This window comes from Amblyomma maculatum, chromosome 2 (genome assembly GCF_055883805.1).
Source record: "Amblyomma maculatum isolate TAMU_Amacu chromosome 2, ASM5588380v1, whole genome shotgun sequence".
NCBI classification, from domain to species: Eukaryota; Metazoa; Arthropoda; class Arachnida; order Ixodida; family Ixodidae; genus Amblyomma; species Amblyomma maculatum.
Window position 1 is genome coordinate 18655465 of NC_139345.1, and position 20297 is coordinate 18675761.

The 20297-nt window shown below is 46.1% G+C and overlaps 1 protein-coding gene across 2 annotated transcripts in view; it reads left to right on the forward strand.

Annotated features, from left to right (window-relative positions):
- The window catches only part of Utx (Utx histone demethylase), a 138079-nt gene that overhangs the window by 108550 nt on the left and 9232 nt on the right, over nucleotides 1-20297 (forward strand). For both annotated transcript variants that reach the window (XM_084593399.1, XM_084593400.1), the window contains 9 exons: nucleotides 850-1047; nucleotides 1751-1984; nucleotides 3332-3553; nucleotides 4207-4306; nucleotides 5521-5591; nucleotides 9546-9680; nucleotides 15601-15885; nucleotides 16577-16736; nucleotides 18875-19181. In XM_084593399.1, coding sequence (XP_084449525.1) covers nucleotides 850-1047; nucleotides 1751-1984; nucleotides 3332-3553; nucleotides 4207-4306; nucleotides 5521-5591; nucleotides 9546-9680; nucleotides 15601-15885; nucleotides 16577-16736; nucleotides 18875-19181 — 1712 coding nt within the window. The remainder of the gene's footprint in view (nucleotides 1-849; nucleotides 1048-1750; nucleotides 1985-3331; nucleotides 3554-4206; nucleotides 4307-5520; nucleotides 5592-9545; nucleotides 9681-15600; nucleotides 15886-16576; nucleotides 16737-18874; nucleotides 19182-20297) is intronic.

The window sequence follows — 20297 nt, forward strand, 5'->3', positions numbered from 1 at the left end:
GTCCATTTTCAGTGCAGAAGTGCATTATTAGACTCAGCTTTGTAAAGGCTTTTCAGTACAAAAAGAAATCTAGTGTATTTTGGCCAAAGCAGTCACTCCGAGTTGTAGCGCTGGCTTTGGCATGTACCTTGATTGATCAGTAGCAGTGAAGCATTTTGATTGGTATGAAAAGCCTATGCCCTTACAGGAAAGTGTCAACTATACGAAACTTGGCATGGACACAAAACATATTTGTATCATTCTGAACAAACAAAACTTGTATGCAGAAGCACTGGATGTTGACACTTGGATCTGTTTGCGTTCAAGAGATTTGCTTATAGCCACATGCCGCACTTGCTGCTCGCAGTACGTACCATGGGACTGGATATTGTAACATCACCAGTGTAGCACCGCTGTTCACCACTCGTATTGTGTACACTCAAAACTCGTGCATTTGTATTGTTCTGAGTGATCTGGTTGTATGCTTGAAGTTCGAAATCCTGAACACATCACAGGAAATTTTTAAGTGTGTATCATACTGTGATTTGTATGAAAGTGATGGTATCTTTAAAATTCTCAGCCTACACACTTGCTTTAGATGTCGCTTTAGATGTCCATTGTGTGTTATTTTTTGCATCACTCTTTTCGGCAGCAATTTCGGCAGCACTCTTTCTTCTCGGCACGTATTTTCACTTTTCTTTTTTCCGCATTCCCTTGTGTCCTGTAAGTATTTCTGTACACATTTTGGCATCTTTACCATATTTGCTCAAGCCAGTGATAGGCTATGAAATGAGCATCTTCCTCTTTCTTAGCAGCATAGGGGGTGTGTCCTCATTGTGTGACTAGCATATTTTGCATGTTCATTTCCAGAGGCAGCAGCAGGTGCAGCAGCAGCAAGTGCAGCAGCAAGCGCAGCCGGTCCAGCAGGTGGCTGGGACCTTTGCTGCGCCCCCCCGCCCATATGGGACCCCATATGGCTTGCCCACTGGCCAGAGGGCCAATGGCTATGCGCCACCCCCAGCCAGTCAGGGCACCACTCCGGCGAGCTACCGTGTCATGCAACCACAGGTAATGAATGCCGTGCTGGTCCGTGTGAACTCGTTTCGCTGGTGGCAGTTGTGCAGGTGAAGCTGTTTATGGGCGTGCATGGTCATGTGCAATATTTATTTGCATTTATCGAAGGAATGCATGCCCAACATTGGTAGACTAGCTTCAGTTCTCAAACTCTGGTGTTGTACGGAACCAACACCTTCCTGCATCTTTGTGGTGCTGCAGTTTCCCTTAGTTTCACTTGTTCGCTAGATGGCTACGTGGACAGATTGGAAGAAGTGCACTGTGCAGCGTTAGCATTGTTCTGTGGTTGTTGGTTGTGCATGCATATGTGTGCACATGCTCATGTGTAGTATGTCTGCGTACATGGGTACTGCATGTGTGTGTGTGTGTGTGTGTGCGTGCATGTGCGTGCATGCGTAGGCCTTTATACATTGCTCAGTGTGTGCCACCTCTAGTCATGTGATGTTAGGGTCTCCACACTGGAAATGGGTGCACTCATGGTGCAATGGTACACCATCATTGCGCTCATGTTTTGCCCTCTAGCTCGATAAAAGCTCTCGAGTTTAACCTTTGTGCTAGGTTTTGACAAGTTTTAACTTTCACTAGATAGGCTCTTGAGCTTGATGAAAGAGGTGCCGCATACTGCCTCTTTCACTGTGGCCCAATAAGTGGCACAGTGAGCGTGAGAAGTGTTGTATTGATTTTCTTTGCTTTCCAGGGCCGAGCACCAGCTCCCGTGGTGCCTCTGAGTGACCAGGACCTGCAGCTGCTGCTGTCACAGAGCAGCAAGGAGGGAGTGTCCAGCCTGGCCGAGGATATCCTGGCCCATTTGACGGGGCCAGACCTGCTCGACACCCCCCGCCTGGGTGAAGCAGGACTGCCCAGTGCCCCACTCGAAGATGGCACAGCAGCACCCAAGGGTGGGGCTGAAGAGTCAAAGGACGCTCTCAAGGTAAGAGTTTCACGGAATGGGGTTGTTATCATATTGTGGCATACACCACTTGAACACGTCGATTTATAAATGCCTGCATGGCTGTTCACATTATGAAAAATTGTGCTGAATTTTGGTACAGAATTTGCTTGTCTATCTTCAGAAGCATCCTGTATGCATTCTTGTGTCCTCGGGAAACAACAAAAATGATTGCCAAAAGCTACCTCTGAAGCTTCATCTTTTAATACTTTCTGCGATATTTCATTTTACATCACTGACATCAGAGATAAGAGTGCTGCCAACTTGGACTTGCTGGCTAGAACAAGGTGGCAAAGTGTTTAGTCCTGCGGTAGTTGTTGCAGAGCTTGCTGGAAAGAATTCATTGTGGTGCCTTCGTTCATTGTGCTGAAATATTTAAAGGAGAACTTTTGGGGACACAAATGCAAGACTGTACACCTTATTATGATACACTGTCCGGCACTTAGCTTGGCATTTGTCAGTATGTCTTGTACGAATTATACTTATGGTTTATTCAAGTCGGTGCGTATGAAAAACAGTGCAAAGCTAGCAAACATAGTTCCATAATAGTATACTTCCCCCTTCACTGTCACAGCTTTCTGAATATTTGGCATGTGGCTCTCTTTAGGGTTGTGTGAACATTCGAAATTTCGAATCGAATGAGTTGTTAGTCAGTTCATATTCGAAGAATTGATACTAGGAATTTTCCAATATTTGAAACTTACTGCAGCTTCATCGCATTGCACGCTTTGCCACCATGCCGAATCGCGGGGACTGTGCAGTGAAGCAGACGAGGCCGTTTTGTGGAGTGGTTGGTTAGTTTGGTTTGTAGGGTTTAACGTCCTAAAGCAACTAAGGCTATGAGAGACGTCGTAGTGAAGGACCCCGGAAATTTCTATCACCTGGGGTTCTTTAATGTGCGCTGACATTGCACAGCACATGGGTGCCTGCTTTTCGCCTCCATCGAAAAGCAGGGTGGGATTCCGAGGGTGGGATTCGTTTCCGCATCCTTGGGAACAGTAGTCGAGCGTCATAACCACTGCGCCACCCCAGCATCTAATTTTTTTGTGGAGTGGGACCTTCCCTTTTATGAAGATCCCAACAGTGTGCGCGAAGTAAAGCTCTTGATGAAATGGGAAATAACATCATTCTCACTTGGGCTGCATCTCAAATGCAGACAACAAGCAAAAAAACGATTAAATGGCTGTGGCAGTGCTCAAGTGTGTTGAGACAGGCGCTATTAAACTCGGCATGCTGGTAAAGCAAAGAGGTGCGGCATCATCACCCATGTAGTAAGGTGGCCTGCTTTCTTTTGGTTGGGAACTGACGGAAGCGCTGCTGTCCATGCAGAGTGGTCTGGCAGAGCGGCTGCTGCCAGGGCAGAGCAAGCCAGCCCTGTCCATTGCCATGGCGGCAGCGGAGGTGCTGGAAGGCTGTGCAGAGGTGGCACGCCAGGGGGGTGCCTTCCCGCTCAGCCTGCTCTCAGACGACCCGACGCCCCCACGACCCCCGGATCCTCCATCACCTCCTCCCACCAAAGAACAGTTGCTGCCCCAGACACCGAGTGTGTTTGTAAGTGATGTCACTTTCTTTTAGTCCTATTCTGTTTTGCCCTCGTGCAATACAGGGGAAATAAGACATGCGAAATAATGGTAATTAAGGCATATGAGCCTTAAGGTAATGACGGCATTAGGATTCGCTGTCTACAGAAGTAGACAGAAATGGCTTAACACATTGCGGTAGAAGGTGGTTGCAGCTTTGGCCAGAGCATGGTTTCATTCAGCCGAAGGGCATGCGATGAACTAACGATAGAATGCTTCTGTAAATGACCTTTGAAAGTCAGCGAAAGGAAGGGGAAAAGAAAGGAAATACTATTAAAGCTCGGATCCGGGGTAGAAGAGGAGAAAGAAGATGACTACACAGTATGAAAGAGTGCTGAACAAGGTTTATGGGGAGCCTCAGTTTGCAAGCCGAGCCAACATTTCGACGAGAGCCCAGACGATCAGAAGTCCCATGTCGAAACGTTGGCTCGGCTTGAGAGTTGAGACTTCCCCTCAACCTTTGTTGAGTGCTCTTCCACACCATTTAAGCCGAAATGGCTACAAGCCCTATTTATTAAAGGGAATGGTTGGAAGTACATTCTTGTTCCTTTTTGTTTGACCGTGCAAATCATGGCTGTGTTGGCTAAACACTCAGTGAATGGCCCCTCTTATGTTTATTTGCAGTTGGAGAACAAGAAGCAGGCCTTCTCTCCGCAGCTGCAGGAGTTTTGTGTGGCGCACCCCATTGCAGTGATCCGGAACATGGCCAATGTCCTCAAATTGGGTGTGTTGTTTCCCCATCAGCTTCTGTGCATAACATTATATGATTATGTGGTGTTTGGAGGACAACAAAATGCCTTGCTGCTTTCTGTTATATCCTGTATGTAAAAATAGACTAATGTGAATGCAGTTTCGAATAGCACTTGTAACTGAATTTATTCGCTTGTAGACCTCCTCAAGCAAAATTGCTTGCTATATCGCCAAAGCTTCTGTAGATGGGGCTTTGCTAGGCACTGCATGTCATAACTTTTCTAAACTTGTTATCTATATGCCATAAGTAAAAAAATCTGCTGTTCGTTAAAGGTGGCTACGGTTTGTGCAGTGCCTTCAGCAGCTTAGCACACCAGGCGGGAGTTTCCGCCACCAATTATCCTAACTAGAGCCTAGCTGCTGGCTGGAGTTTTCGCCACCAATTATCTTAACTAGAGCCTGGCGGCTCTAGTTAGGTTCATTGGTTTGACTACAGCACAGAAGTGTGGCATGGAAAATTAGTACAACAGGCTGAAGGCCACCCTCAAGTACACCCCGTGCTTATCTTGTCCCGTGGTTTCATTGTGCTAGTGCTGCCAGAAGATACCCATGGCTGCCCAGCCGAATGCTTTCCATGCATGGGAACTGATAGAAGAGCGCCGTTAGAAGCGCCACTTAGAGGATCGTGGCACACCATTCAATGACCAGTGACCGGTTAAATTATAGTTTGTTGTGTGCTTTTACGCAGAGGCCCGCCATGGTGGCAAAGTGGTTAGGGTGCTTGACCGCTGAGTTGAGGGACCCATGTTTGATCGCAGCTATGATGGCAGGGTTTGGTGGAGGTGAAATGCAAGGCATCCGGTAATTGTACGATGTGACTGTGATGTCAATGTGCGTGTTGAAAAGCCCCGTTGGCCAAAATTATTCACAGCTCTCATGGCATTCCTCATAGCTCTATTCACTTTGGAATGTTAAAAGCATATAAAATCAATACCGAAACTGATAATCTGTCTGTTCGATATAGCAAATAATTCAAATTATTCTGGTTCCCTTTATTTTTGGCAAAACTGTATTCGAAAATAGCCTATTTGCAGCCAAAAATCTGGCATTTACAAATCTTCAGTGAAATTGGTTCTACTTAGTGGCGGTAGTAAAGGCATTAAAAAAAAAGATTGTACATAAGCTGATAAAAAAAGAAATGCAGCTGAAAGTAGCATGAATGTTTTTTTTTTGTACTTCTTTTTTCAGACCTTGGCCTGTTCTCCACCAAAACATTGGTGGAAGCCAACCCGGACCATACGATAGAGGTTCGCACGCAGGTGAGCTTGGGCATAGGCTTTCTCCATTTTAAGATTAAGATTTTTTTATTCTGTGTTAGAGCAGGTGAACCTGTTGCCATTGTGGAAGGGGTTATATTAATGTGGCATTACTAGCAGCTCAAGGTAACATTTCTGTCAGTGCTCACATTATGAGTAAAAAGAGCAGCTTTAAAGGGGTGATGACAGAGTCGTTCGATGTATTGCCGTTTTATACTTCTGTGAATAATATACAGGTCTGTGATTCTACTCGCAAAGCTTTAGTGCCTAGCGCGCGGTGCATATTACAAAAAAACGCGACAGAAATCGGAATTCGAAAGCTCCTCTCACCGAGAGTGACCGCCATTTTGAAATGCTCGTGTGACGTCACAGAGAAAATGCGGCAAAGTGTCGTCTGCAATGCAGGCTGCAATATCAAAAAACACGTCTTTCTCTCTCTCTCTCTTTTTTTTTTTTTTTTTTTGGGGGGACTATTGACACAGTGGTCGTCCCTCATGTAGAAGTGCTTGGTCAAAATGTTACCTTTCAAAAGCGATATAGAGTAAGGCATGTTTTCTTCAGCATAAGGCATGCTCACAGTCAGTGGGCTGCACGGTTCCTCAGCTTATCAACGCACTCATCTTTCGCATTTTACCGGCGGTGACGCCAGCACGGCCAACGGTAGCCTATCACCGTAGTGCGAGGTCTTTGGCCCCGCGACGCCGACAGAACAGATCTGCGGACAGTCTTCCGATCTGTTTTGGTCGGATCGGAGGTCGAGCGAAAACTTGACTCCCGATACTACTCGAGTAAATGGCCTAAACAGCTGCGCTTGTCTGCAGCTTAACAAGGCATGCTCACAGTCAGTGGGCTGCACGGTTCCTTAGCTTATCAACACACTCATCTTTCGCATTTTACCGGCGGTGACGCCAGCACGGCCAACGGTAGCCTATCACCGTAGTGCGAGGTTTTTGGCCCCGCGACGCCGACGGAACAGATCTGCGGACAGTCTTCCGATCTGTTTTGGTCGGATCGGAGGTCGAGCGAGAACTTGACACCCGATACTCAAGTGAACGGCCTAAACAGCTGCGCTTGTCTGCAGCTTAACAAAGTTACAAAAAAGGAAGACAAGAAGCTACACTTTATATGCTCCCCCTTGTCATCAGCAATGACCTTGGCTAAAAATTTTTGTCGACGCCAAACTGCCGGCCCGTTCAGCAACGAGTAGGCCTAGTGCGAGTACGCGGAGCTCGGGTCTAGAGTTTCGGCGATTACGGAGTGCGCATTCACAAGCTTTGGCTGTTGCATGTGGCCACCGAGTGCAGTTCTGGCAGTAGCGACCCCAACTCGACGATTGCTTATATCACAAAGCGAGTGCACATTGAGTGGGAAGCGTCGATATGTGACCCTGTCTATCGAGCGCAGCTGGCAGCTGTCGGTACCGCTTGTCGCAGGCAAGGGACGTAGCATCCACGGCGCTTCTTGCAGCGCAGTTGTAGTTTGTGAAGAAATAAAGATGCAACCGATGCGAAAAGAAGTGGATAGATTTGTATTGCTAGCTCAGCTTGCATTTTATGCCGTGCGAACGAGCAGCATACATCCAGTCATTGCAACAACCATGCAAACAAACACGCTCGGGGCGCAGTCCTTATCCGCGAATCGGCGCATTCCTGTGGAAGGTTAGGGTTCAGACACTAAATAAATACTAAGTGTTGTATGCTTATGTTGAAGCACTCAGGAGTCATTTGCTGAAGCACTAGAAAAGCACAAGGTGAGGCTCGGGAGTCGGTCACAATCGCACGCGCGTCTGCAGGTGATGCGAGACTGAGATAGTGACGACTGGGAGGCTCACTCTTGTTCGGTGCGGGCATGCAGTGAAGCGCAGTCGAATCGCGTTGGATTTTGCGATGATGGGACTGAAGCGACGGTGGCGGCGACACATGCAATTTGTGGCACATGAAATGTGCGCTGGCCACAGCCAGACTGAACATAGTTTTGCAAAAATGCTTTACCAGCCGTAAATAATGAAGTCTGACTAACACGCACACAATAGCAAGCCAAGAGGTACCGCTTTGTTCAAAAGTTTTGTCTGCTCCTCTAATGTCGCAAGGTATTTTCTTCTGTCAAGGTATGCTTGTCTGAGATTTACTCTTAGTTTTTGGATCAAAAGAGCGACGGCAATAGCTCAGCAATAAGGAATATTATGCTAACACCTCCCCACTTTCGTGGTGCATGTACACGGCGGAAGGAAACGTTGGACATGCGCCTTTTTATAGGCAGGAGCACTTATTACTAAAATGAGCTAACTCTCATAACGAAAGAATAATATGCTTCTGATGGTATGCCTAAATTATACAGCATACAGCTTAATTATACAGCTCGCCGATTTCGGCCTCCTCGGCAATTTCTAGACAAGGGCCAAAACAAGTCCGAGGATCACTAATGTCACATATTATAGTGAAGGTTTCTCAAAGAAAAGAGTATACATGAATAAAATATTTTTGCTGAAAAAAAAAAAGTCTCAATGACCACCATCCTTGGTGCGCATGCAAGAGTGGAGCCGACACCACGAATAGCAGACGACATGGGTATATCTCGTTGTGATGTCAGCAACTGATGGTTGCTAGATCAGAAAGTTGATTTCGATAATAATAATAAAGATTAATTTTAAAACTATCTACTCAACCAAATGAGCTCAAATTTCAGAGGATTTATAATTTAACGTGTGAGGAGAGAAATGCTATAATAATTTTATGCTAAAATGTTAGTGTCATGACCCCTTTAAGGTGGGAATTGAGTTTATAAAACACTTTTAGTGAATTCATAATTGTGAAATTTTTCAGGAACATGTATTTTTGTATGTGATTCTAGATAGCTGATTTAGCAAAGCAGCAATGGGGGCTAATTGGTTGAACATTTCAAGAAATATATGCGCTATGGTATAAACAAACACACAGGGAAGCAGGAAAACTGATGTACACAGGACAGTTTTCCTGCTTCCTTGTGTGTTTGTTTATACCGTTGCATGCAAATTTCTTCAAATGTGGTTTAGCTTGATGGAAAACAATTCCTTCAGCATTATGCTATACAGTAAAACATTGTTAATCCGGATCGCAAGGGACCGGCAAAAATGTCTGAGTTAATCGAATTCCGGATTATCGAATGTACTATGAAAGCAACAAAAAAAATGTGCTGGGCATACACATACCTTTATTTCATGAAAAACTGCATTATTGTTGTTTGTTTCTTCATCGGAATATGCGCGATAACAATTTTTTTCAGTCCCATTAAGTTATGGTGCGCACGCTCATTGTCGCGTGACCCGACTCAAAATTCCCCCAGTACAGTGAAAGCCTCGGCGGCCACTTGCACAATGCGATATCGTGGCAGCGCCTTCTCATGACGTTATCACCGGAACAGTCTCGCCACCCTGACGACGATGACAATGATTTGGCTTCTCCCTTTGAAGTGCGCGGTCATCGGCGCCACCTAGCTACTGCTCAAATGACCCGCTATCGTCATCACCACATTTCGTGCCCTACAGCTTTTTCTTTTTTTTTTTTTGCCGCTGTTTTTTTAATTTTTGCCGAGCAATGCGCAGACCAACTCGCCTCGCGTAGGTTTCCCGTTGCCCGCTTGCTGTGGGTGCACATCCATGCTGTATCGCACGGTAACGCAGGAAAGTCGGTAGCCCTCATCCTCGGAGTTCTCATAGTTAAACAATGTGCTGGTAAATGCCCTCGGAGATAATGAGCATTTGCCGCCATTGAACTATACACAGTCTTGCCGGGACTGCCCAGTGAGTCAGAGGGAAAAAAATTTCCGAGTTAATGAGATCTGGATAAACGAGGTTTTACTGTATGTTATGTAAGCTTTTGCAAAGAGCTATTAAAAAATTTTGCTGCTTCTCAATACTCACTAGCAAACATGAACAGGCTGCTCAGCTGTGCTTGTTGCCTGGCTTGTGTTTGGTTTCAGCTGATGCAGTCGCCGGACGAGAACTGGGATGCAGAGCGGCGGAACATGGTGTGGCGGTGCGAGAGCCACCGGTCTCACACTAGCATTGCACGCTACGCTCAATACCAGGCTTCCTCATTCCAAGAATCCCTCAAGGTTGGCAGCCTTCTGGCTTGTTTATGCATTGGCATGGGTTGACGCTATATAGTCAGGAGGAGCCATGGTGGAAGATTCACAAATTTCTTGGTTTATTTTCTCGTGCTTAGCTGAAAATTGTGCCTCTCTGATAACCTGACTCGGGTAAAGGACTGCTAAACTTTATGAAAGCTTGTAATTAGGGACGTTTGTGTCAATACTGAAGTTTTCAACTGTGAATATGAAGAAAAAAAAACAACCTTGTAATATTGAACTGAGCATCGAATATCTGAACAGTGAAAAAAGCAAAAAATATTAACAATAATTGAAAGAAAGCAGCAAACATTGTTCTTTTTAATTTCTGAATTCACATGGTATCAGCAAATGAAATCATGGTATCAGCAAAGCAACTAATTGCACAGAAGTCCTGCCAGTATGAATCTTGTAAAGGGTTCCGTATACCTGGCTTTTGTGCAGGAAAGATCTGCATGGAAAGTGCTTTGCTGTGCGCACACTGTCGAAAAAGCCTCCTTCACAAAAGGGAAGGTCCCTCTTTGACAAAATGGCCCCATTGCATTTTGAGGATGCTTCACTGTACAGTCCCACGGTCAAGCATTGTAGTGAAGCACGCATTGCAATGAATTTTCGGTGTACAGTGCAGTCCACTTATAACGATACCAGATATAGCGATATATCGCTTATAACGATCAAATTGTTGAGATTTATCATTTTTTCTATTGCCCCCGTGTAAAAATAAACCAGATATAGCGATCGATTATTGGAGGTACATCGGATACAACGACAGCTTTATCGCCGCTCGGTAGATGTTTACCACCAAAGTTTGACTGAATATTCAATAAAAGATACAATATTAAGCAGACAATGACGTGAAAACTCGACATACGCGGCGAAAACGGAAAAAAAATGAGCACTATCATCATCGCAATCGCAGCCGCACAAAGGGTGCTGCTGCGGCCATGTCGTCATCGCCATCACCGTTTCTGCATCCGTCACGGTTCGTGGAAGATGGCAGCGACCACATTAACAGATGGCGCGATAGCTCACGAGATGAAACGGCAGATTCATCGGGATTTTTGGCAGGATTTCAAGGTTGAAAGCCTCGTGAAAAAATGCGGACATTCGCACTCTACGATTTTAACGATTATCAAGGCTGGGATGTCCTTCAGTTAATCCAGCCGCTAATCAGTTTCGTGCACGCGAAAAGGACTGCTGCCAGCGTACACGCTACTGAAGCGATGCTTAGAACGATTGTCAAGCTTCAGTTGCTGTTCAAGCGAGTGCAAATTTCCGACTTCTTTAAGTATGCTCAAGTTATTTTATGACTATTGATGTATACTATAATAAAGTGTTCAGTTCTCTGTACGATGATTAGCGTTGTTCAACCTGATTTACTCATCGCTAGTACAGTCAAACCCGGATATATCGAACTCGAAGGGGATCGCGAAATAGTTCGATATATCGATAATTCGATATACAGAAATCTGCTTGTGACGGCACTTACGATGCGAAAAAACGATACCGTATTTGTCACGTAATCAACCCACTCGCATAGTGAACCCACCCTTCACTTTTGCACCCGAGAATTCGGAAAAAGAAAAAAAAAAAGCGTTAAGGCCAGCTCGCTCACATGCAAGCGATTGAGCGATCTCAGCCACGAGCGGCAGCGACAGAGCAAAAAATTTCAAACTTGCCGCTCGAGGCTCGAGACACCGCGGCACCTCGGAATAAGGTTTCTGTGTGGCTGCGGCAGAAATCGCCAGCGTTTTCGCTGCATGTGGAAGGCGAGCGCCACTTTGTTTCAGTTGTCTCAAGTTGTCTCATCCACAGCTCATTTCTTGGCAGCGTGCCAAGATGCTGCGCAGCGATAATGTCAAGGCGCAGGGCGCGTTTATCTTTTGATAGCTCCTGTGGTGACCGGTAGCGAACTTGGCAGAGTGCCCGTGATGGCTGATTGCACAAGCCTGGTTGATTTATCACGCCGCGCTTGGAGTGGGCATCATGATCGCACCAGCTGACCACGTGCTTTCGTTTATTCGTACCTGCAAGGATAAACGACTCCCCCCCCATTCTCAAAAAAAAAAGAAAAACTTGCTGCTTTTTAACGTCCGCAGCTACGCCCCGCGTACAGCACAGCGATAAGAATGGATGACTCGCAAAAAAAAACACCACACACACACACACACACACACACAAAGAGGGAGAGATCTGCCGCTTCTTAACGTCCGCAGGCGCCATAGCCACGTCAGCCGCCGCGCGCAGAGTGTTCGCAACACACGCTGGAGAAAGCGGCCTGAGCTGGCTTGACGCATGCATAAGCTCGTGCTGAAGGAAAGAGATAGCTCGACAAAAGAATGGGCACACCCACGCACATGCCTTGCAAACGTCGTGTACTGGCGCGCGGGAAAGGATAACTGCAGATGGGCGCGCGCCTTTAGGAAATGGGCGTGGCGCTGCCCAGACCAGCCGTCGCTGAACTGTCCCCTCATTCCTTCAGCGCGTGGCTTGAAAACGTCACGCGGCAAACGGCCAAGGGTGATGCGATCGTCTTTGGGGAAGGCACACTTTCCAGTGCGTGGTGCGGAGTTCGATATATCGAAGACCGTTGAAATTGAGTTCGATATATGACGCGGCTTTCCTATACTTTTACATGGGATTTTCAAGGGGATATTCCGTGAGTTCGATATAACCAAAATTCGATATATCCGGGTTCGATATAACCGGGTTCGACTGTAGTAGGTAAGCCTACATGCATGGGAAAATATGTGGGTGTGCGCTTTTTTTTTTTTTTTTTTTTTTTTTTCACCAGTCCAGATATAACGATAATGGGTTATAACAATGGGATTTTCAGGTTTCTTCAATATCGTTATAAGTGGACTGCACTGTATTTGGTAATTTTCGAATATTGGCACAGCCCTACTTGTAAGGTAACTTTCTTGCACCCAGTTCATGGATTCACTGTCTTGCATAGGCTCTAAAAATGTATTCATTCTGAGCATGGGTCAGTTGAGAAACCCATGGCTTAGTGCTCTTATGGCAGCATTACTTAGGTTGTGCCGACACTTGCTAACATGTATATTATTTTAGACTGGGCAAGGGAGCTTTAAGCTGTGCGGTCTGATGACACATATTTTTGCATACTTTGCTGGGCAGAGCCAGAATTCGAAATATGCTTCAATATTATTTAGTCTCAGCATAACATGCTGAGCTGAAGCCTGGTATCATATACCAAGATTTGACTTCTGCTTCTGTGTAGCCCAATGCCACATCACTTATGCTTGTGTATGATGATGCTACCTGGTTGTCAAGTTCAATGAATTCAATGAATTCAAGTTCAATGAATGAATGAAGTTCAATGCACATTTATTTAGAAAGAAAGGATTATTGCATAATTGTAGTTCACAAAAAATAACCTTTGGGTGTCTAAAAGCAAGAATACTCTTGTAGACTCTAATTCAAATTTCAATGAACCAAAGGTTTTCCCTTTTTATTATAGAAAACGCATCTTAATATGATCCAAGACTAAATTCAGTTTGCCTCATGGATGTCTATGCATACAAATAGTAGTTTGAAACTTTTTCTCTTGCAAACATTGCAGGACAAAGTATGAATGAAAGACATTGATATGTTTACTCAAGCGGCAGCCTCCAGTATGTTGTATGGATGGAAAAAATTATCAGTAATGCACTGAAATAATGAAAGAGTGAAATGATTTTAACCAATCCTTGAAAAGACTGGAAAAACGTCCATATTATCTGAAAGTTGACCCGCAGAATTGCTACAAACTGCTTTGCAAAAACAATTTTGGACCGCAGCAAATTTAATTAAGGGAAAAAAAATTTAGGCAACGGTCCTTCGCTTTTCAGTGAAAACTGCATGGCAGCGACGATTTTTAACAATTCTGCCTTGCTGCACTGCATGTCAAATATAGAGAATATCAAAGCAGAGTAGGTCGCAATGCACACTTCCTGTGCGGGGAGTGCTTGTTTGCTTTGGAACAGTGAGATGCCTTCTAAAGAATCTTTACAAGTGCATAATGAAAATGTTTGAGCATTAGCCATGGTGTAGGAGCAGATAATGTTTCAAAAGTCTTGACATGGTGCCAAGTTTGCCAAGCAAGTAAGTCATTTGGCAGGCTACCAAGGTCACCCTTTTCAGCAAGAGTGGTTTGTGCTGTGTAAAATGTGGAACGAGCTAAAATTAGAGCCAGAACTGCTGACACGCTCAAAAAACAACAAAAATTACGAGACACTTTGGTGACTAAAGTGGTGAAAGGTGAAAACCTGAGTTCCGCATTTTGCTACACATTTGTTGCGGAATGTGGCGGTGAATGATGCTTCGAGTAAAGAGGGTGGCTACTGTTTCACATTCCTCCCTTTCTTAGGGCGTGGTATATGTGTCTGCAGAGAATTGTGACAGGTACTGCGCCTTTTCTATCCTGTAAATCAATTTCAAACGCCACTGATGCCTGCTGTACTAACACCTCCTAGACATCTGGGTCTGTTTCTGTTTGCTGTGTAGTGTGGCGTTCGAGGAAGCGGCAAATGAAAGGGCGTATGGACGCCTGGATCGGACGCCAGGTGTGGTCAGCTTTGTATATGCATGAATCGCCTTGTGACGTCATGACCTGTCGTGACGGTACATTGCGCGCTCCTTGTCAAACACAATCAGCATTTCATTTAATGCATTAAAGTTCACTGGCGTTCTGTTATTCGTCTACAGGAAAGGAAAGGCACAGTATCTGTCACTCGCGAAATCCCGCTATCATTCTCACTGTAGACAAGGGGAATTATGAAGAGCGTTTCATGATCAGAGGTGTGGCGCAGTGGTAAAGTGCTGAGCTGGGGATCCAAGGGATGGAGGTTCGATTCCCGGATGGAAGACAAGGATTATACATTTTTTTTTTTTCAGTATCGATTCAATGGTGATTGGGCATAGCTCTTCTGGTTGGTCGCTTCAAATTTGGCGTCTGGTGACGTCACTTCTCTATCGACCAATTGGGTGCGCCGCTTGCGCGGACAGCTTTTGTCGACGACATTATGAGCCATTAAAGGCTTTCACTTTAAAACAGTGATATGCCACTCAGCATCTGGCATGAATTGCTGCTATACAGCTGATATTCTGCGGGCTGGCAGCAAAATCGAGAAAGCAAAACTACATTTTGATGAGACACCTTTGATGGCTTGGATTGCCATTCGGACCTCAACGCAGCCATACTCAGCCCACAAGACACTGCAAACCTTACTTATCCAACATTAGCCACTGATCATTTGCACACCAAGAGTGTTAGAGCGAGTCAAAAAGTTTGAATTAACTAAAACTGCGTTACAAACTAAAAGTCTTTGAAATGCATTGAACCTGTAGGCAGCCAACCAAAATATTGAAATTCGTTGTCGTTTGAATTGAACAAGTGTCCAAGTTGTTGACTGTACCTGCACACACATGCTGAGGAGTGTACTCAGTAAATAGCAGAATTTAAAATTAATTTGCCATTTTTCATCAGAACAGTATGTTTTTGAAATTTTAAGTTGCTTACTATGTCGAATTAGCTTTTGAAATTAGTAAACTTCCACTTCAAGCATCTTGGGCAGCTTAAGCTTTGCTTTTGGTAAATACATAGAGGAATAGGAATTGTTTATTACCACAAGGAATCTCTGTGCTTTTGCAAGCCTTAGTGATAACTGTTTGCACTTTGGTACTAAAGATTACTAGGAACATGTGAGCATGGATGCTGTCATCATATATAACGAGATTCGAAAGACCTTTGCTGGTAGCAAAAATTGCACGTGTCAGGTTATGGAGGGGCATCTCAACATGCTCCACCTGAAAGACACACACACCCCATGCTCACAGTAGCGGTGGCCACTGCAGTGTTTGATGATGAGTGGCTGGTACTAAAGCACACGCCCTGTGGTGCCCACAGGAGGAGCAAGACAAGGCACAAGGTGTGCAGCGGGAGTCTGACAGTGACTCCAACTCATCGCTGCCTCGTGCATCGGCCGGTGGCAAGCGGTGGCGACGCAGTGCCCACTTCAAGACCATCAAGTTCGGCACCAATGTAGACCTGTCGGATGAGCGCAAGTGGCGGCCGCAGCTGCAGGAGCTAACCAAGCTGCCTGCCTTTGCTCGGGTGGTCTCTGCTGGCAACATGCTCAGCCATGTGGGCCACACCATTCTGGGCATGAACACGGTGCAGCTCTACATGAAGGCAAGCTGCTCTTCGTTTCTGCATACTTGTACTGTGTTGGACACAGGGTGAGAAGAGGGGTTCACGAATTCACACAAATTCTCGTGTTGTCTGAAAAAAAAAAAAAAAAGAGCTTTGTATTGCAGGGGCATGTCCAGCAGTTTCATGTTGCAGGTTATCTAGCATGCCTAAGTTTCTTTTTCTGGAAATGTGAGTTTATACAGGCTGTATTGACATGGCTGCCAAATTCCTTCGTAGGATGATTGTTTCGATTGATTTGTCTTCTGTATACATGTGTACAGATTGATTTTGTGTCTCTCTTTCATAGCTCTTTATTTAAAAACAAGATAGTATTGCTGGTTTACATGGTAATGATAAAAACATAAAATATTGAACTATTATGAGTCTGGCCGCGGTGGTAATAATTGGGTGGGGAGGAAGCGATGGCTTCAGAAAGCTTGCTTCTTGCTCACATGAGCCCAGAACAAACCGTAGTAAATATTTGAGAGCATGCGAGGAAGCATACTTCAGTCATTATGTACACGCACTTTCATGTAAATTGTGCAGGAAGTTGATATTGGCAGAAGCTTTAGCCATGTTACTCAATCTGAAATGACTTCTAGCTGTTGCTTAAGTTAATTCTGTGGTGTCACTACATAGCTTTCTCTCTCACTCATAATTGTTAATGATCATGGTGATGACCTGCCTTCAGGTTCCCGGCAGCCGTACACCTGGCCATCAGGAGAACAACAACTTCTGTTCAGTCAACATCAACATTGGCCCAGGGGAGTGTGAGTGGTTCGCTACTCCAGAAGAGTACTGGGGCGTCATACACGGACTCTGTGAGCGAAACAATATCAACTACCTCCATGGTATGTATCGCTCTGTGTGCTGGCTTGGTTTCGGGGAGCTTGCATGCTTTATCATGTATGCGATTACTTTTTAAAGGTGTGCTGCTCTTAGATGGTACGCGGCCACCTCACCCACATACTGCGGGTTCGGGCCAGAGCAAGCATAGCCAGCATGCACTGCATGCCTGCGCTTCCGTTCCGAAGTAAGCTAGAGCGCAAGTTATAAGCACGAGGGTTCATTACACGGAAAGCCGCATTACAAACAATGCACTAACCCCCAGACCTCTGTACAAGCCCTTCCATCCGCAGCACCCAAAAGCGGGGCCTCATTGTCATCATGCGCACAAGGCAAAAGCTACTGACGCATACGCAGTGGAGCCAAGGGAACTCGCAGGCCGCACGGCTAACTAAAGGGTCAAAATGTGCGCGATACATGACGAGAGAGGATGAGGGACGCGCAAAGCACATCTCAACGACACAGATCGCACGTCGATGGCTCAACGCGCACCGCCACTGGCGCTGGCGAGCGGTGACCGAGAACCGGGTCAAACCAGGCCCTCCCAACTCAGAAGCATCAGCGCCGCACAGGCGGGCGCCACACTCCTTTCGAGCCTGGTTTCAAGCAAGCATACATGGTGCACGCACGTTCAAAACCCACGGCTCCTGGAGGAAAAACGTACGCACCTGCCGCTGCCAGAGTCGATGACCGTCTCCTCGTTCGCTTCTTGCGCACAGCCTCGCTTCGAGCTTATTTCGGCATCAGGAGGTGGCCCAGTCGAGATGCAAGTCCGACACGGGAAGAACGGAACGGATGTTATGGCAACAGTTCTCAGAAGAGCTCCCTTCGGGAGGGGTCAGCAGCACGGCTGCCGTCCCCTCCCTTTCGCAGTGACCCCACAGAGGGTTTCTAGGTAGTAAAACAGCAGCCCCGTCTGCATGCTTCATGTTGTTCTGGGAACACAATCCCCACACATCATCCAAAGTTTGCCTGTCATGCTGCATATCTACATGTACCTCCTTTGTGTTCATAATTGAGAAAGGTGGGCATCGCCACTATTTTCTTGCTGTTGGCATTGAGAAAATGGGTTAGCTACCTATTTACTGTCTAAGTCATATAGTTAAATTCATGTACAAACATTTCTTGTTTTGTAGTGGCATAGGTGTGAATAAAAATAACAATACCCCAACTGAATAATTGGCATTCTGAGCATGCACTTGCATGTGGTCATTGGGCATCTTGCTGTGATTCACTCCTGTAGTGCATTCATTAGAAGTGGAAACCACTTTGTAACACCGTGCCTGTAACCATTCAGAACTCCTAAGTGGCATGTATGAGCAGAGTGGCCATGTGAAAATGGTGGGTTGGTTGGCAGGAGTGCTTTTAAATTCTGTTTTCTCAGTTAAATGTTGTTGTTTTTTGTTTTTTTCCCCCTGCTAAACAAATGCGAAAACATACTGTAAAAGAACCGGAGGAGCAATTTTCACTAAGGACAATAACTAGATGGAGTTGTCTCTTTAAGGTTGTGTGGCTCTGCTATCTTCTGCATGAAGTGTAACCTTGCCCTCCTCACTTATGCCAAAATTAGGTCTTGCTGCCATGTCCTTTAGTCCACACAGGTTTATGTACACTGCTGAATGTTGTGGTACTCGTATTCTTCTGTTCTGGTATCACTCGCAATGCGCTGGTGCCATGTAATCTTTATCCAGATGGTACGGCAATATGTGTACCTCTAACTTTCCTTTCCAGCTTTTCCTTGGCATTTGTGTATATGCGCAAAGTCGGACATGGCCATTTGGTGGCTACTTGACCTTACTCTCCACTCAAAGTGAAGTAAGAAAAATGGAATCATTTCTCAGAGCTCTATGGCTGAAGCAAAATAGTCAGTGCAAGTCACCTGCAGCCAGTGATACGCACCAGCTTGACTTGCTTCAGTAGCACGCTGCAGACAATGTCACATTGCACACAAGCACCTCTTACTCATGTGGCCCTGTCCTTTGGAGCAAGAGCTTAGTTGTTGAGCACAGGAGTACAACTGAGAGCTAGATGCTGTTTAAGGACATTGGTTCCTCTCTCTTTCTCTCTCTGCCGATGCCTTTTTGGCAGAGCCACATTGTGCTGTATAATGACTGCCAGTGATGCCTGTAACATTTCCATTTAGGATCGTGGTGGCCCCTCATGGAGGACCTCATGGCAGCGCGCATCCCAGTCTATCGGTTCCTGCAACGCCCAGGCGACCTGGTGTGGGTGAACGCAGGCACCGTGCACTGGGTGCAGGCAGTGGGCTGGTGCAACAACATTGCCTGGAATGTTGGTCCTCTGAACGGCACCCAGTTCCGGTTGGGGCTCGAGCGGTACGAGTGGAACAAGTTGCAGGCCTTCAAGTCCATTGTACCCATGGTGCACCTCTCCTGGAACCTGGCACGCAACCTGAAGGTTTCTGAGCCACAGCTCTTCGAACTGATCAAGTGAGTCTCTGTTCTTAGTGCCATACTGATGCGAACAGTTGCTGGGAGTAGATGCGCCCTGAGCTTGCCATTGATTGAGAGTGGTGACGAGGCTTATGAAGTACAGTAAAAGCCCGTTAATTCGAACTTCACGGGACCGGGAAAAAAGTTCGAATTATCCGATGTTCGAATTATCGAATGGCCTCGAAAAAATTGACCAAAACCGTTTGTACTACGGTAAATGTACAGTCGCGTAACGAACTCGCTCGCATAATGAACCCATCCAGCCCCGATTTGTGCCTACGAATCTGAAAAAAAAAAAAAAATAATAATAAAGGCCTCAGTCGTTAGCGGGTCCCTTTGTTTCGCTCCTTCACAGTCCACAAAACATTTCTTGGCAGTGCGCCAAGATGCTGCGCGGCGATAACGGTGTGTTTATCTTTTGACTTCAGCTGGGGCAGGGGGGAGGAAAGCGAACTTGACAAAGTGCCAGAGCTTATCCGGTTGTGCAAGACTCTTTTTCAGTATGTTCGCTTTATCATGCTATGAGCGACTTGGGCGGCTACTGCCACTCAAATCATCGGAGCGAACGGTGCTAAAAGCCGGCGGCGTCATGATCGCGGCTGACTCGCGTGCTTCCGTTGACGACTGATGGGTGGAAGGATGGATGGCTATCGCAAAAAAAAAAAAAAGTTTAACCCATAGTGCCCGTCCGAGATCATAGCCTTTTATGGGCATTGGCGGGGACCGCGCCGACAGTACTTATCCCTATTTCCAAATTAACAGGGTTGGAATTAACGAGTAGTTAGTTGCGAACTACTGAGGTTGCGCAGAAGAGAGAGCAGGCAGCCGCCGCCATGCACTGACCTTGCCGCGGCTGCGTCCCCTCCCTTCAAAGCCGCCGGCCGCCACGCCGGTCATGGCGGTCATGGCGCCATTTAAGTTTTACCCACTCTTCCATGGTTTTACCTGGTTCCTTATTCTGTCCACGTTTTGGACGTGCGCAGCCTCTAATTATGCTTACCGATCGCGGAGGTGTTTCTTTACTTTTTTTTTTTTTTTCCGCGTGATGTGCGCCAAGCCGCCCAGACGCGGCGGCGCGTAGTTCGAATTGTCCGTAGCGGAACCGACTCGCGT